The sequence below is a fragment of the Colius striatus genome, chromosome Z, assembly GCF_028858725.1.
Source record: "Colius striatus isolate bColStr4 chromosome Z, bColStr4.1.hap1, whole genome shotgun sequence".
Classification (NCBI taxonomy): Eukaryota; Metazoa; Chordata; class Aves; order Coliiformes; family Coliidae; genus Colius; species Colius striatus.
In genome coordinates, this window is record NC_084790.1 from 46348487 (window position 1) to 46365741 (window position 17255).

Below are 17255 nucleotides of genomic sequence, written 5' to 3' on the forward strand. Positions count from 1 at the left end.
ATATTTTTTTTAGACTTTTGGGAAAAGTCTTGAAACCTTTTAATTCAACCCCTGACTGATACTCAAGGTGAAACATTCATTAAATAGATGTACTAATACTTAATATCTCTGAAAATTGCTGTGTATCTTACTGAATGGTTTTACATTCATACTATTTCAGTGTTTCAAAGTAAGGTATCATATTCAGATACGCTGTTTTATTATTACAGAATCACAGTCTTAAGGTTTGGAAGGCAGCCCGAAAGATCATCTAGTCCAACCCCCATGCCAGAGAAGGACCACCTACAGTAGGTCACACAGAAACTTGTCCAGATGGGTTTTGAATGTCTCCAGAGAATGAGACTCAACAACCCATCTAGGCAGCCTGTTCCAGTGAATTCTTCCTTGTATTTCTTTGGAACCTCTTGTGTTCCAGCTTATACCCATTGCCCCATTCGCAGATTTACATTTAGATTTTCCACATCACTTTCAACTATAAGGGAATACACTTGGTTTGTGTATGAACACCTATGAACTGTAGTTCTTCCTTTTCTTGCATATGTTCAGTTTTGTACCTTGCTCCTTTCTGCATGAATGTTTCCTGCAAGCAGATTCAGTATGAGAAGTCAAATACTGTCATAGTAAGTTATGTGCTAGAATTGTTAGAGAAACTGCTTTCCCGTTGCAGAAGAAAACAAGTTTGTGTTTATGGTGTCAGCAAAGAAAAGTTAATATCTCATAGCTCTGTCTGTCACAACAAGACAGATAATTGCAGGTCTTCTGTTGGTAACTTCATCAGCATGCCAAATGGTGAACTTGGCAAAATATTTAAAAGTGCTATACAGCAGCCTCCAATTATTTCTGTAAGTTCTAGAGCTGTTAATATGGTGAAGCACAGCTATCCACCCATATACGTCTATTTACATCCCCTTCCAAAAAATCCCAACACCAGCAAAACCGAGATTGACTCTTTGGGATAGCATGACAACTGCAACCATAGTCCTGAGTAATATGAGGCTATGTCCTGAGAGCAGTCCCGTCATGAAGTTTGAAGAACAGCAGTACTCCAAAGTTGGTGGACATTCAAAGTCTGGACATTTAATTTAGCTGCATGTCTACCCAAAGTAGTCTGTGTACAGCCTAATCCATTCATTTTACATCATTCAAGACATGGAAGTGAGTAGTATGTCTGTGTAGTTGCTAATATAGGATGCTGGATGCCCAGGGAAGACTTTGGGGGGGGCATCCTTACTTCACAAGCAGAAATAGGCATTTTAAAGAGGAAAAAAAAATCACACCAGTTCACCAAGTCAAATGGAGACTAGAGCAGGATTCCAAAATCCCAAGCAGAAAAAAAGGCAGTTCTTTATGCTAAAGTACTGCTTCCTGACCATATTTTATCAACAGATGGCTGCAAAAATTCTCCATATATGAATTTAAATATTTCAGGAAGCTTTTTCTTTTTTCTGACACATTAAAGTTTTCTCACAGTCTGTCAGCTGCAATTTTTTACTTAGGTTGGATCTTTTGAAATATCTGGTGGGCCTGTGCAAGATACTTCTACTAACACTATACCACAATTCCACTTGGGATACTTTTATGTGGAGATCTTTAGATATTTGGGCTTTTTTAAATTTTTAAAAGTACTCCAGGGCATGAGCATGACCTATTCAAAGCACTCTTAGAAGCATTTGATGCATCCAGAATCCCATATATTGCCTTATTCTGCGCAACTTAATCTACTTGGAAGACTGTTAGCTTTCCAGTTTAGAATTGTAGCAGTCACATTGTTTGACTAAAAGAAAAAAAAAAGGGTTATGAAAATGAATTTGTCTTGTAAGTAATTATTGATGCAGTATCGCTCTTAACCAAATCGCAGAGAAACTTACAGAACATTTTCCCTTTAGTTTCAGTAGTCTTTAGACCAATGTATTGTGTCATATTTTTGAAGAAATGCAAAGACATTGTTCCTTAGTACTTCCCATTTTACCATCTCTTCACATCTGGTGAGTTTTTCTGATTTTGAAATGGTGAAACCCAGGAATTTAGGTTACAAACTGGTAACAGATATTCAAATCATACAAGTGCTTTATGGGACACCCTTTGGGAAAAAAAAAAATCTTTACATTTATATTCAAAATAGGTTGTAGAGACAGGGGAAAAAAAAAAAAAAGAGATGTGTCTTAAAGCAGTAATCTGGTTTAGTGTCCTGTGGATGGTCAACAGCAGATGGCATCACTTGCCTGCAGCGGAGTTCCTTCTGTAGCCCATATGTTTGTAGTTTGTTGTGACCTAGATCCTATAATACCAAGTAATACAATAACTGAAGCATTTCAGTCATTTTTAGACCTTTCTGGAAGGTCTGATGCACTTTGTCCACATAGATCTGAACAAATTTCTTAGATGATCCATACTTGTTTTGATAATTTTCAGTCATTCTGTTTGAAGGTACTAACCTAAGGATCTACACAGGAGTGGGGGTATGAATTCTTACCATTTAAGTTTTGTGGACTTTTGAAAGATAAGAGTTTATAAACAATTTATTAATTAGTTAATGATTAAGGGACATTTTAAAGAACTTAAAAGCTTAATTAAAATCAAAGGGGAACTCCATAGGCAGCAAGAGTTTCTACTGCCTATAGTCAAGTTACAAGAGTCACTATGGAGCTATGCATGGCTGGTATAGATTGATCTGTGCTCTCATCACTGTTTTATCAGTATAGTTCATTTGAGAGCAACTTGCACATGCTGATGATGAGTAGGAATTTCTTGAAAAACTAAAAACGGTTGCATATACAACTGAGTGCCTCTTTGCTTAGTTCAGATATTTTCTGAGAAGTCTGTCTCATAATTTATTAATTAGTAACGTGTAAGTAGAGGCAGTGAGGCTATAATAGCTCTTGCTAAGCTAAGCTCGAGCTGAACAAAGCTGATTTGAGAGCTTACCCAAAGATATTTTTCATTTAACTGGACACCACATCCTCTCAATAGCCTGATAGTGTGCAGAGACAAAGAGCCCTCTATTCCGCTCATCTTTGGATAGAAGTCTTCTGGATTTCCCTAAAGTCAAGGGACAACCAGCTGAAAGAAGTAATGATGGAAAGGAAGCTTAGAGATGATTTCTGCAAAGGTTTGGTTGTCAAGCCCTGCATTTATATTTTTTTACTATTTGTCTTGCAGTAACTCAAAAGCATAAGCAATGGATTTTAAGCTTAGCTAGTCTGGTGGTTAAGCCAACAGCCAGACTCCCATCCAACTGGTTGCTTCCACACTCCTCAGCAGGACATAGGGAGAAAACAGGAAGAACAGCAGTAAGAAAGCTGGGAGGTGATATTGCTTACCAACTACTGTGGTGGGCAAAGCAGGCTTGACCTGCAGAAGATTAACCTAATGTATTACCAATTAAAATGACTACTAATTGGATAATAGGAAGGAAGAAGCCAAACATGAAACCAATGCCTTTTCTGTTCCCTTTCCTAGTCTCAATTCCAGTCTCCTGAACCTATCCTCACCCCCCTCCCCAGGCATGGCAGGACAGCGGGGAAGGGAGTTACAGCCAGTCCATGATAATAGTTCCGCCTTGCCTCTCCTTTCTCCTCACACTCTGCTTGAGCGTGGGCTGCAGCACAGCCTGCCATGCTGCCAGGAAAATCTGCTCCAGTGTAGGCTTTCCACAGGTGGCAGTTCCTTCAGGAATATCTATTTCCTCTGGTGTGTTTCTCTCTGCGGGTGCTGTGGAGAACCTCCTTCTCCATTCTCTGATCTTGATGTTCCCTCTCTTGTTTCTTACTTCCTATCTCCCCTCTTCCTCCCTCTTTATGGTGTTTTCTGCCCTATTTTAAAAGAAAGTGTCACTAACCTCTCTGATGGATTCAACTGTGTCCTGCTGTGATTCCACCGGGGAGCTGGCAGGAACTGTTTGGAACCAGCTGTGTCTGGCACAGAGCAGCCTCTCATATCCTCTCATGGAGAGCACTCTGAAGCCCCCATCACCACCACCAAAACCTTGAGGCCCACACACAGTACACCTAGTCTTACCTAGGAGTGAGTTGGAATAACATTTATGGTATTAGTGAAGTTTTACTCAAGTGCAAATATTTTCACCAAATGGTTGTAAATCAGTTTTGTCCTCTAGTGGAATAGTTGGATAGTCCTCTGGTAATTTGCTTCTTGCCTATGTTTGAGTTAATTCAAGCAGTAAAATGCACTTCTGAAAATTCCGGTCTGTGATACTGATCATTTAAAAAACAAAGTTTTCTGAATAGAAAACCTGCAAATACTGGAATCATTGCTGAGTATGTGCACAGCTCTTAAAAGACAGTATGTGATACTTCTGACAACATAAGGGGTGGGGGAAAAAAATCACAGCATTAATTAATTATTACGTGGTCCAGTTTAAAGGTAAGGTGGCTGCATCTGTAGTAACTATCTCTGAGTTTCTAAAAAGAATTTTAGAATTTCAACATAAAAAACAGAGAAGACTTCAATAATGTAAGTTACATATTTTGTGCTTTGGAGGTATTTCTGAAAGAGGAGCTCACCAGAAAAAGGGGACAACACCATGTTCAAAGTGACTGTCATTTGCAGACCATCATAGGACCTATGGAAATTCCACTGATTTCTCTATGGAAATCAGTGAGATTTTTTTGAATGGATAAGAAAATTATATTTCCTATTGTTACAGTTGAGCTAAATTGTTCTAGCATGAAATATCTAAACTACTATCAACTTGGGAATTAGCAATATCTCTACATATGAGTCACAGGATTATGTTTCTATTTTCCTTGTGTTATCATATATCCAGATTGGCTCCATCAGCATTGTCAGAGTAATTGGAGATTTACACCGATCTAACTAAACAAAATCTGGTCACATCTTCTGTTACTGCAAGCAGTATTGTAACTACTTCAACAATCTATCTGATTTAATAAAAACAACATTGCAACCATTTATGGGTCTATTAGAAGTAGCCCTGCTTTTCCTCTGGCTGGACTGGAGTCTTGTGTAGCAGTTGTTTCACAGTATTACAGTGCAGTAGTAGAGAACAAAAATCTGACGACACTGAAACTGACAGCAGTGAAACTTACATTTGAAATAAAATAACCACAGCAAATGGGAGGAACGCAAATAAGAGTGTTTTCTCAGGGCCTATTTAGAAGAAAATGTTGGATGACTTTTCTACGTATTTTCAAAGTGAGTCAGCAAGTTTTCTATTTCCTTTAAGAATGAATGGTTAAGCAATGAAGAAATAAGCAAAGGTAAATTTAATAGTCTGTTGCACTTGAGCCATGATCAGGGGGGCCTCTTATCTCAGTGTCTAAGGCAATCAGGTGTATCTGCTCTGCACTATGTCAAATTTTTCATTGTAGCAGAAGAACTGTAATGTCTGAGGTAGGTCTTGTTTCCAGGTATCTGTGCAGTTGCTATATATTTCTAAATGGTAATATTTCAGACAGTAAATTAAAAATCTACAGGGTAATGCTTGTGGACAGTTATTTCCTACAGAATATCAAATAAATTTATATTACTGTTGGGAAGCACATAAATTGTCATGTAAGGCAAATTTTATTAGTTTATTTTCACTCCTGATTTGCCAAAGTTTCATTTTCTGTTAGGTTTTTAAGACAAGCAGTCTCTATTATAAATAGTTCTTTCAGCTCATAAATGAACTATTGATACTGTTCATAAAAATGATACTTTTCTGTAGATTTAAGGATAGAATTTGTTAAAACAATACTTTCACAAAAAGGTGTATCAAACAATCCCTTCATATAACTTGGCTGCTGATAATACATAGTAAAAGTGAAATGCTGCTCAGTTGTAAATGTGTGACTAAAATTTTTAAGTTAAATTCAGAATTAGACCATAATCTTCTTTTTAAAGTTTTGGTCGTCTTAAGTTTCACTAATTTCAATGAGCGCTGGACGTATGTGGGATTCAGAAAAACCCAAAGGTTTTTTTCAGTTGTAACCCACATTTTGTCAGTACAATAAAATCTTTGCAACTATTTAAAAAGAATAATCAGAGTTTTTAATACAATTTTCACACTTTACCTTTTCACGTTATGGAAGGGCATTTTAGTCCTATTTATTCTTGTATTGAAAGTGATTGTGGAAAGGGCTGCATTCACCTTCCTTACGTATACTGGGTACTACATGATTGGTGTAAGAGCTCCCTCTATAGGTTCCATTTTAAAAATCAGCCTAGGAAAATTAAAAGTCCCTCTATTGTCAGTGCCTCATGAACATACTCGGTTAAACGTGACGTGATTTTTAAAAAGCAGGATTTTATGGAATTAGTACTGTCTATTTTACTAATGATTAAGATATGAAAATGTAAGGTAGGTTTTTTAAGCTGTCTTTACAAAAATTTATACTTTTAATAGCAGCCTGATAAACTTCCTAACATAAGCTACTGTTATATAAATTAGTAAGTGAGCATTTTCTCTTTTGTAACTATTTTTAATACATGTAGATATCAGAGCTCTCAAACTGAAGAGGTATGGCTCACAGTAGTATGGGTTTCTCATCAGTCAAGTAGTGTTTCTTGAATAAGGACCTCAACCCTTAAAGGCTGGTGATAGAGTATTCATGTGGCAACTGCAGGAAGTCCTAGTAAGGGAGGGAGAGGATATTTGAAAGTGTTTGACATGCAGCTATCAGCATAATTTAATATAGAGAGAAAAGTGAAAAATCAGAACCAAGAGATCTGCCAATTTTCGCTCGACATCAGCAGGTGTTTCTAGGTCAAATAAGTAATCCTATAGACCTGGTGGTGGGAAATGTCGTTGCTGGTAATAGTAAGCTACGCATCCATCTTTCATAAAGAATTTTTATAATTAAAAGGAAAACATTACTGTATGAAGAAACCAGTTCTTGTAGTTCTACTTGAAAGATCAAAGCCTACTGTTTTCTAGTGAAGATCAGGCAGGAGTGAATCTTGACAGTTATTAAGTAATATGACAGTTTGTATGGGCCCATAAACTTTATCGTACATGCAAAGTAGTTGCATAAGCACATGCACACCCATCTCATCATTCCGTCTTTCTCATCTATGGGAACACATGTCTTGCTGTTTTCTTGGCAAGCCAAGAGACTTTCTCTGATCTGTAGAATTCCATAAATTCTGGCTTTGGACACTTCCTACATGGGCCATTCATCACATTCAGTCTTGTGAAAGGCAGCAGTGCTCCCATCAGTTGAAGTATCCCTAAGAAACTACTATGTGTTCATCCAGATCCTGGAAAGTTTATCAGTACCTCTTAATCTTACCTAAGAGGATAGCAAGAAGCAAAATTTCTGCTCCACATTGGATACAGTAAGTAAGCACAACTACTGTTCACAAGCCACGTGGCAGCTGTACTCAGAACCCAGCAATGAGGAGCTGGTCTTTTGACTCATGGGCAGGTGATTGGTGCTGTCCTAGCGCTCATATGTCCATCTGCACGTGAGCTATTAAACAGCTCCATTGAGAACACGATTTAGCACAGTGGTTGTATGAGATTTTATTATATGAGGTTTCTCTTGAATAGCTAAGTGGACTTCATAAAGAAACTGCTAGACTAATTGAAACAGAGGGAGCTGACTTCGGGAAGTAGTAAGACAAGTTTGCATTAACTTCTCTTTGTAAATAAATATGAAATTGGAGTATAGCTATTTAATAATTATCATAAACAGCATTATGAAAGTTGTATCTGTGCCTGTCCCCTGTTCACATTTCTCATGGAATGACACTTGAACATAAAGAAATAGAAGATTACTGAGAGAGGTGAAATTGATGATGCTTTAAAGGGAATTTTTAAGCCCACTACACAGCATGTTGTTCAAGGATTTTAAAAGAAATGTTAATGTGCACTTGGAGCAGAGCGTGTGGCTTTCAGAGATAAAAATGAGGCCTGCATACTTGCATAGGAGGAATGTGGTTGCAGACTAATAGAGTTCTTGTGGTCATTATTGCAATTAAACACTAATTAAACAGTTTGAGACAATAACTGATGGTAGTGGCCTAGAAATAATTATTGTTGTATAAACTTTGGATAATTAAAAGTATTTTTCTTTGTTGTCAATGCCGTTGCTCTGGATTTTCAAATGAGATAATTTTGCATGCAGTCCAATTACAGATGCTCTATATTGTTTGAAAAACAAGAATGGGTCAGAGCATGCATAAACCATAGACATTTCTAGTTCTTATTTTCATGCTATTCATAAATATAGTTTACAAGAAAAAAAACCCATTAGATTTACAACACAAAAAAAAGACAATTAAAATGCCTGTTACTGTGTTTTCCAATTACTCTTCCAACTCATTTGTGAATAGGAAGCCACTGATAGGTACAAATTAGATTATAAGCCAATCATCTCGTATATAATTATTGCTTTTTTAGTCTGCACAATTAAAAATTCTTCTAGTAAGACTAAAAAAGTTCTAAAGAAAGGTTTTCAGCATTTGTTTGCTTCTTAGAAATTAAATAGCCATACGAGGTAAATTTCTTTGCTATTTCTTTACAGCTGTGTACAGACCCTTAGTCTTTTGCCAGTGACAGCTAGAAAGGAAGAACAATATTCAACATTGTAAATAAAATTCCTGAAATGGCCATGACTTCTTAAAAAAATCTAGATATTTTTAACACTTGAAACAATGCAGAGAAAAATAAGACAACCATAATCCAATTTTATCACAATCTGCTACAAGGAAATTATGTTTTCATGATGTAAGTTTCCATACTCCTCTTAGTGGTAGACATGCAGTTAAAGAGTCCTCGTTTTCAGAAGAGCCAGACAGATTGAGCTGTACTTGCATAAGAGAGTGGAGTAGATCAGTATATGCCTATCAGAAAGAGCTCTTATCACTGAGCAGAACAGTGTCATCATTACCATCTGTGGTGGGTTAATTTTTTGCAGGTTCCACTTTGCACATGAATGTTTATGGGGCAATTCCCTGCAGATGAAATAGGAGAATCAGTGACTCATCCATTACTAGCTGTGTAGCTGCTCATCTTCTAGACAGAGGAATCCCTACTCAGAAAGAAAAATTTAGGCATCTATAGAACTCAATCTGAAACTGAATGTCTGGAACTCCATGACGTAGGTATTACATGAAATGATTTTGGAGACATAGATTTTGGACCTGGGTGCTAAATACAGAAAGCAACATGAATTCTGCACTCCTAAATCTTTTTGTAATTCTGCTGTTGGCAAGGGTAACTCAAAGGAAATTGCTATGTATGTGCTCACAAGGCAATGCATTGTAACAGTAAGTGATTCAGACGATGGGGAAAACAAAAAGCTGTATCTCCTGTGTACTGCAGTAATTCTGTGGTGCGGAACTTACAATAGTGTTCAATGCACATCTAGGAATGTGTGGCACTAAAGGATGTAAAAATCTCATCTGTAAGCTAAAAGGTAGGATAGTAAAAGCCTCCAAGAGGCCACTTACCTAAATATTATCCCATGAGTCTTCTTTAGCTATCAGAGAAATAAAACCAAGCATGTAAAACACAAAACTGAGAAAGTATTTTAATATTCTAGAGGAAGGAAACGTGGTGTGCTGTCCTTTTGCTTTATTTGGCTAGTAGTTTGCTTGTGCTGTATTTGGTTGAGTTCTATAAGGTTACGTTTACGCCTGAAACTGCCTCTTACATGAAACATCAGAAGCTTATTCTACTCTAAGATTCATCTAGTTTCATAGTTACTCATTTACAGAAAATGTTGAAGTCATTAGGAGCAGTACATCCAAAATTAAGGACTAGATGCTGGTATTTGAAATGCTGGTATGATTTAGAGATAGCAGTCTATATCTGAAGAACTGCTGCTGATTTCTACTAAACCAAATTGAATTTGTAACTAGGCTATATGTGGTTTATCTTTTTCAGCTAATACCAAAGTGATTAGATTAAAAACCCTTCTCAACATCTGCCAATTTAAAAAAAAATACTGTTAAATTTACGGTTATTGCTTACACAGAGAGAACAGTCCATTTTTCATCAGCTAAGTGGTTGCAGATATAATAGCCACAATTCATATTGCAAAGAGGTTGGTTAAAAATGAAAGAAATGGCAAACACAGCTGCAGAGAATATTATGTTCTATCAGGAGCAGATACTATGGATTAATGCGAGATAAATCTACTAGGTACTGAATGCAAGACTAAAAAGTATAGAATGCTGTGATGTACAGAGTAGAACTTCTGAGTATCTGAGTCTGCAATTAAGCATGGTTTTAAAAAAAAATCCAAATTCTGTATGTCTGAAAACAATTTTGTGTGCATGTACATGTATTGCAATACTGTGTGTCTTCTAAACATAATTTTCAGCATTTCAGAACTAGAATTCTTTATTTTATTATACTACTGCTTATGTCTATTTATGTTCCTGTGCGTTGAGAAGAATGTGAGAATTTGACATGGATCCATTGGTAGGAAATATGTGTTTTCATATGCAGTTAAGGACTTGATTCTAAATCAGAAAAAAAAAATCTGTTAGCTAATTTTTCAGGAAAATTTATCCGGATCTTAAGACTGTCAACTGTTTTCCAAGTTTAAATCACTGGGAAGAGAAAGAAATAGGAACTACCTGAAAAGACGTTTTCAGAATATCAGGGGTGAAGCTCTTTTGTTCTGCTACCATAGTTTTATTCTGTATTTATGATAAAATGCAGGAAATACTATAATGTGTGAAGTATAGTCTTTCAACCAACACAGACTTCACTTTAGAAGTAAGAAGTAGATGCACATATTCCAGTCTAGACAAAAGAAATAAAGCTGCTACGGTGGCCAGGTGTATTATTACGTGTGTGATATTGCTCCTCAATAGACCACTCCACTGTAATTTGTACCCCAGTCGCTTCCTGATTTTTTTATGAGATCTGCTTTGTAACGGATTGGCAGGTGGGACCCATCGTCCTTTGACCCTTCTGGTTAAGTCCAGCATGGTTTCGTTTCAACCTTCAGCTTTTTCCAACCTTGTCCTTTTTTTCCTTTGGCTGCATTTTTGCTTGTGTAAACGTTCCTAATGGTACAGCTTACCAGTACCGTAACTGGGATTCTTAACAGTTTTCACTCACACGTGCAAAGACCAGTAGTCCTTCAAATGTTGTGGAAGCGCTAAGATTGCTTGTTCTTTTTATGAAGGTTCTTGCCAGTTCTGTGAAATCTTCATGGTTCCTTTTGCTTCTGATGTCATTTGGAGGGAGAGGTACCCTTGAGGACCTTGGGATAAAACACAGTTTCTCCCTCATTGGAGGCAGATTTTGACAAGTTGTTGCATCAAGTACTGCTTTGAGATTGCTCCTTTCTCCTGCTCATTGAGACACATGCCTACTTTATACTGGCCTTATTTTCTTACCCTAGACTATGACTAAGTATATTCTTCCTTGGTGTCACTGAAAACAGTGGCAGAACATGTACAATTTCTAGGCAATGTATAAGCTCCTTTATTAGAAATAATGGTGAAGCTCAAATACAAGAATTAACAGGTTTTAGCATGCAGTGTTCATTTGAACTGGACTTCATTTGAACTGCATCAACACAAGCTAATAGGATTTTCTTAAAATCTCACTAGTTTATTACCTACATTATCTGCTGTAGGTCTTGACACCTTTGGCCTAGATTGCTTTTAACAAATTATTTGATCACAGCAGCCCAATCTAATGTTATGTCAAATAATTTATCAGGTAAGTTGTTTTGATTCCCATGAGACAATGCATTAGTTTTTTTATTTTCTATACAGGAAGGTCTTTTGAAGCATCAGTTTAACTGCAGGAAAAAAGCTTCATTATTATTATTCATGGCCTAGGAAATATTAAATAGGCTAGAAGTCTGAAGGCTTTTTTTATTCATTTCTTTGCAGCAGTATTCAGAAATGCTGTTAGGTTCAGGGTGTTTAGAAAAGCAGGTTCCTCTAGTTGGTATAAAATCCACTTTTGAGGGTTATCTTACCATTTTTCATCACTATCTAGCAAAGCAATAGCAAGAATATCTGAACAATGAAATGGCTGGAATCCTAACTCTTTGGTCTTACCATTTACTGCCATATTGAATGTACCTTTGGAAGGAGCATTGAAAACCTAATTTTCAGGTATGACTGGGTAAATCACTTGATTAGCACTTAGAGAAGCAATTAAATGTATAAAAAAGTATGGTTATGCTCATGCGGCATTCTCAACCTACAAAAGTGAGATTGAATGTCTTGATTTTACAATTTTATGAGAATTGGTTCCTGAGTAAATTATTTTCTTAGTGTCCTAAGCAATTAATTGGGGATGTAGGGTTGATTTAAGTTTCTGTTTTCAAGATTGTTGCGACGTTTCTGAAGAAAATCCTGAACATCCCATTCTCCTCACTGTAAAGTATCACATGGCTAATTTAACACAGGAGAGAGAAGAATTTCAGGCAGAAACTATGGAACCGAAACACTAAAACTGGCTTGTTTCTGATGAGACTGTCTTCCTAGTAGAGTTAATTATGCCTGATGTGGATTTGGAACTTGAACAGTGACTGTGAATCTGACCATGCAATCTCCTGCATCTGCACCAGAACCAACAGTAACTGAAACTGGATGGCACAAGAACACTTGAATTTACCAGAAAAATACTTATCCAAAGCTTTTAAACAGCAGAAAATATCTCAGTCACTTATTTAACCCCGTTTCCAAAAATACGTAGAGGAGAAAGTGAGGGTGTGAAATCTTGTCAAAGATAACCCAAGTTTACTACTGTTTTAAGCCTAGAGCTTTATAGAGCTAAGTAAATGTTTGTAAAACCAGTTCTGTGAAAACAGGGGTTTTGTCATATGCATGTCTCTTGATAATGAAGCAGATTATTATATGGTGGGTTTGATGACTCTCATGCCCTTCCAGTCTCATTCTTAAATAATTTTTTTCTCTGTTACTGCAGCCCAGAAGATGGTGAAATTCATCCTGAAATCTGTAGACTATACATCCAGTTGCAGTGCTGCTTAGAAATGTACACAACAGAAATGCTTAAGTCCATATGTCTGCTAGGATCACTGCAGTTTCATCGGAAAGGTATTGAATTGCACAAATACACAGATACTGATTTTTTTAAAAGAACAATCTTTTGAGGCATGCGTGGGTATTCATGAAAGACAAAGAGAGCACCAAACAGTAAAATGAACTATACCACCGAAGCTTTTCAACTACTGAAAAAAACCCCTGTATTTCCATTTCATTGTCATCATTCTTACAGAATTGTGTCACATCAGGCATGTATCACTGATGTTCTTTCAGTCTAGAAGTCTGAATTTTATTTTTAAAGAGTAGTGCTAGAAGTTTTACCTATTGTTAGTTAGGTCAGTGAGCAAACTACCATATTCTTTTTATTAGAGATATTTGTTGGTGTGATATTTGAAGGCAAGTGCTTGGTGGAGCAATGTGGCATGGTTTTGGTACTTACCTGATTCCTTACTATCCCTGTGTTTATTTATCCATCAATGACGTCTTATAGCAAAAGGCAGGTAAATATGGGTAAAAAGCCAGCCACCTTTGCAAAACTAGATACTAAATTAATAACTGATATCTACCTCATGGAGAATTTTTACACACAAGGTGTCCTTCTATCAGTGAAAATGCATCTCACTAATGATTTCACATCTGATTAGCCACTTACTGAAAGGAAGATATAGAAATGCATAAGTAAGTTACTTAGTAACCTCATTACTCAGTAATGGCAGGCACTGATTGAAACTATCTGTGTTGATTGAAACTACTCTTCCCCAGATAGTATCTCAGCAGAATATACTAGGTGAAGACAAGACAAGGTTCTGAAATGAATGATAATGAAGGTCTTGTAATGAATCTTATGTGCTGTAGGATACAACTACAGACAGTAGTATTTTCTATATGAAAGTAAGAATGTTTTGTAATTGTTTTTTTCATTATGGAAGTAAGAATATTTTTTTACAAAAGTAAGAATTACAGGTTTATAACTGCACAATTGAGCTTCTCAGTGATTTTCTCAAGTTGAAAAGAAATCTATAAAATAGGAAGAGAGAGAATTAACAGAGTCATTGTATATAACAAGGTGTCAGCTGGTGCTAAAATGAATCACATTTTTAAAGACATCTTGTACTACATTTCATAGGATTGGCTACAGTTGTCAAACTACCTTTTATAATTGCAGAAAGAAAGTAGCTTGAAGTGACCCGAGTAACCCCATATGTCTTGTCTGTTTCTTTTGCCTCTTTATGGAATCTACATTAATAACTTTAAACATAATCGAACTATTATATGTCTAAAGTTGGAGAAGATGAATTACAGCTTTATAGTATGGGCCAGTTTACTTCCTTTCTAGCAGTGCTGTTGATATTCATTGGTTCCTCATCTCACCATAGAGATGGTGATGGTAGCTATTCTGCCATTGCTAAACAGAGTAGTTTTTGTTCTGTATGTGTCACTACAGAGATTAGCACAGTAACTTATCTCCAAGTTTCTGTGACATTCTTTAAGAAAAATTTGTAAGAGGCAAAAATTACATAATCACAGGGGTTCAAATGATACTGGTTTTAAAACCTAGCCAACAGAAGATTGCTCTTGTGTATTAAATGCTTGTTTATTTACAAAAGCATTATGCAACAAGGCAAACTTCAGTCACATGTTAAGTACTATTTCACAGTGAACAGGGTAATACACTAGAACAGACACACAACGAGGCCGTGAAATATCCACTCTTGGAGATGTTGATAACTCAAATAGCCCTGAGCAATCTGATGCAAGTTGGCTTTGCTTTCAGTAGGGTGTTTAGCTGACATTGCAGTCTATTTATTCTATGTTCTGCCAAAATATACTCTTTTCCAAGAAGTGGAGTGCACCCGTATCTTTTTAATTTCTTTGTTATGGAGAATGGTTCTGAAGTGTAGACAAAGTACATACATTTGTCTCTAAGAACGAAAGAACTAGTAATTTCACCGTTCTAAAATGTATTGTGCTGCTGCCAGTACATAGCTTTTTTACTTTCTCACCTGTTTAGTTTTTCAACAGTTTGCACCAAGTGACAATATTGAAAAACACAAAACCACATTTTTTTCTTCGTTTAGGAAAAGTACTACCCTTAGAAACTTTGCTTGATTCGTAAGTGTGCATACCTGATGGCCTTGATGTGTGTTGAAGCTCATTTTTTTCCATTTGGATGTAATATTGTCCATTTTCTAGTCCTCTTACCTGTTGGGTAAGTGGTTTGTCAAGTTTTTAAATCTCCATGAGATTTACCAATTTATGTTCTTCCTTGGGAGCCAACAGAGATTCAAGTGGAATGACATGCAGCCTCCTCTTGGCAACCTGCAGCTAAAAAATAATAATGCAGGTACTGGTATCTTGACCAGACACTATAAAAAACCCCTATAAAATAAAGCTAAGGCGGTGGGATTATGCTAATGCTCTTTTCCCAAGAGAAAGTCAGTGATTCGTATTGGGAAACAGACAATCTTTTAGGACACACCACACTACAACTGAAGACATGAGCTCTGGATATTTTCACTTTCATGGCACAAATCTTCTCATCACTTCTTATCTTTCAGTTCTGCTAAATGAACATTCCTATATATACTGTATTGTATATATCAAGCCTTCTGTACAGAAATTTCTTGCATATTTACAGTGCTTTAGATTAACTTACTACTGTCATGCAACCTCTGCTAGAAAAGTCAGATAGTCTGATATTTCTTTGAGGTGTAATAGTCACAGTGGGGCCAAAAGCTATAAATATTTCCAGGTGCATTCTACAGTAAATAAACTGAGGTAAGTGCTCTCTCCTATGGTTTTTTTTTCTAAGACACACTACAAAAGCCCACTGTTGAAAATATGTTATGTTTGCAAACTTTAACATTCACAAAGCTTGCAAAAGACACAGTGAAACATGCACAAGTGGATTTAGTTCAAGCTTTTTGTAGTTACCGAGTCTCTGGTTATCTGAGTATTTTATTACTCCTTCATTGTGCACTCCCAGTAACAATTAGTCGTGGCTAACTAACGTGTAAATAATTAATTGGGAATACATCTTTCTTTTATCCTATTTTTTCAGTGTCATCATTGTATTTATTGCACACAATCTGTTCTAAAGGCAGAATCCTTCCATTCCTAAGCCCCTTCTCATTAACTTGGACACTGATGGGAGCGTCTTCAGAACTGCTTTGAGTAGTGGGGTAGTAGCAACTTTTCCAATTGTAAAGAAGCAGCAAAGAGAAATTAAGCTGAAGATTGCTAATCTAGAATCTAAGACTGCAGCATACTTCGTGCATTGCTATATGTGTTTATAGAGTAATTTTTCAGTAGCTTTATTTTCAACTGAGTGCAAAGAGTGTCTGGATTGAGCAACCAGACAATGAGGAATACTTTGTCAATAACTGTTTTGAGGATTTAGGTTTAAACAACTTGGATAGGATCACGTGAAGACTTTGGGTAGGTGTGGAGTCCAATATTTAGGGCAGCACTGTGAGAAACTCCCCTGTGTTTTCCTGGCACCCATAACATGATGCCTAAGAGGGGACAGTTGAAAAGAGCTAGAAACGTTTTCCAGAGTTCAAAACATTCTGGAAAAATAGTTAAAACTACCTCATCAAAGTAGTACAAGGTTTGAAACAGATAGCCCTTTATGCTGAACAAAAATGGCACTGCTAATGTATAATGACAAGAATATATTATTCTTATGGTCCAGAATCAATTCAACCTACTATACTATGTATAACTTGTAGAAAACAAACACACATTAAAAAGTAATTCCTGCTGTCAGTTATTTACATATAGTCATTTTAATAGAAATGGAATGTCTATGGGGAAAAAAATGAGTCCAGGATACATTAGATTCCAGAATCTCACAGTTCCTTGTATGGTATGCTCTCAAAGCCTTATTTTTTCCTATGTCGAAATTACATGTTAATACCTGATTAGTATCTCAGAATATTCAAAATATCTAAAAATACCTAAATGCATGTAACCTACATGTTGTTTATTCTTACCACAAGTCTATTTGGAAGCTATGAAGAGAAAATTAGAGTTTTATCACTGCAATTGATGTGTGTGGGCCCCATCTGACTTGTATAAACATAGCTGAAAGCAGAATGATACCAGCACTAACCAGAGTGGTAGGTACCTGAATGCTTAGGTGAAAAAAGGTAAAAGATCAGTCTTATGGGAAAATCATGTGTGCATACTGTGGACAGAAAACATTAGGCTTTTGTGATGTAAATTCAGACTGAGCTCATTCCTGCATTGATATATCAGAATGATCCCAAATCACAGATAGCTGTGCATCAGGTACTATACCAGAA

At 36.5% G+C, this 17255-nt stretch overlaps 1 protein-coding gene across 1 annotated transcript in view; it reads left to right on the forward strand.

The window, feature by feature from the left end:
• RGS7BP (regulator of G protein signaling 7 binding protein) overlaps window positions 1-17255 on the forward strand; it is a 37876-nt gene that overhangs the window by 10984 nt on the left and 9637 nt on the right. The window contains exon 3 of the mRNA XM_062019144.1: window positions 12869-12999. Within this exon, the coding sequence (XP_061875128.1) occupies window positions 12869-12999 (131 nt within the window). The remainder of the gene's footprint in view (window positions 1-12868; window positions 13000-17255) is intronic.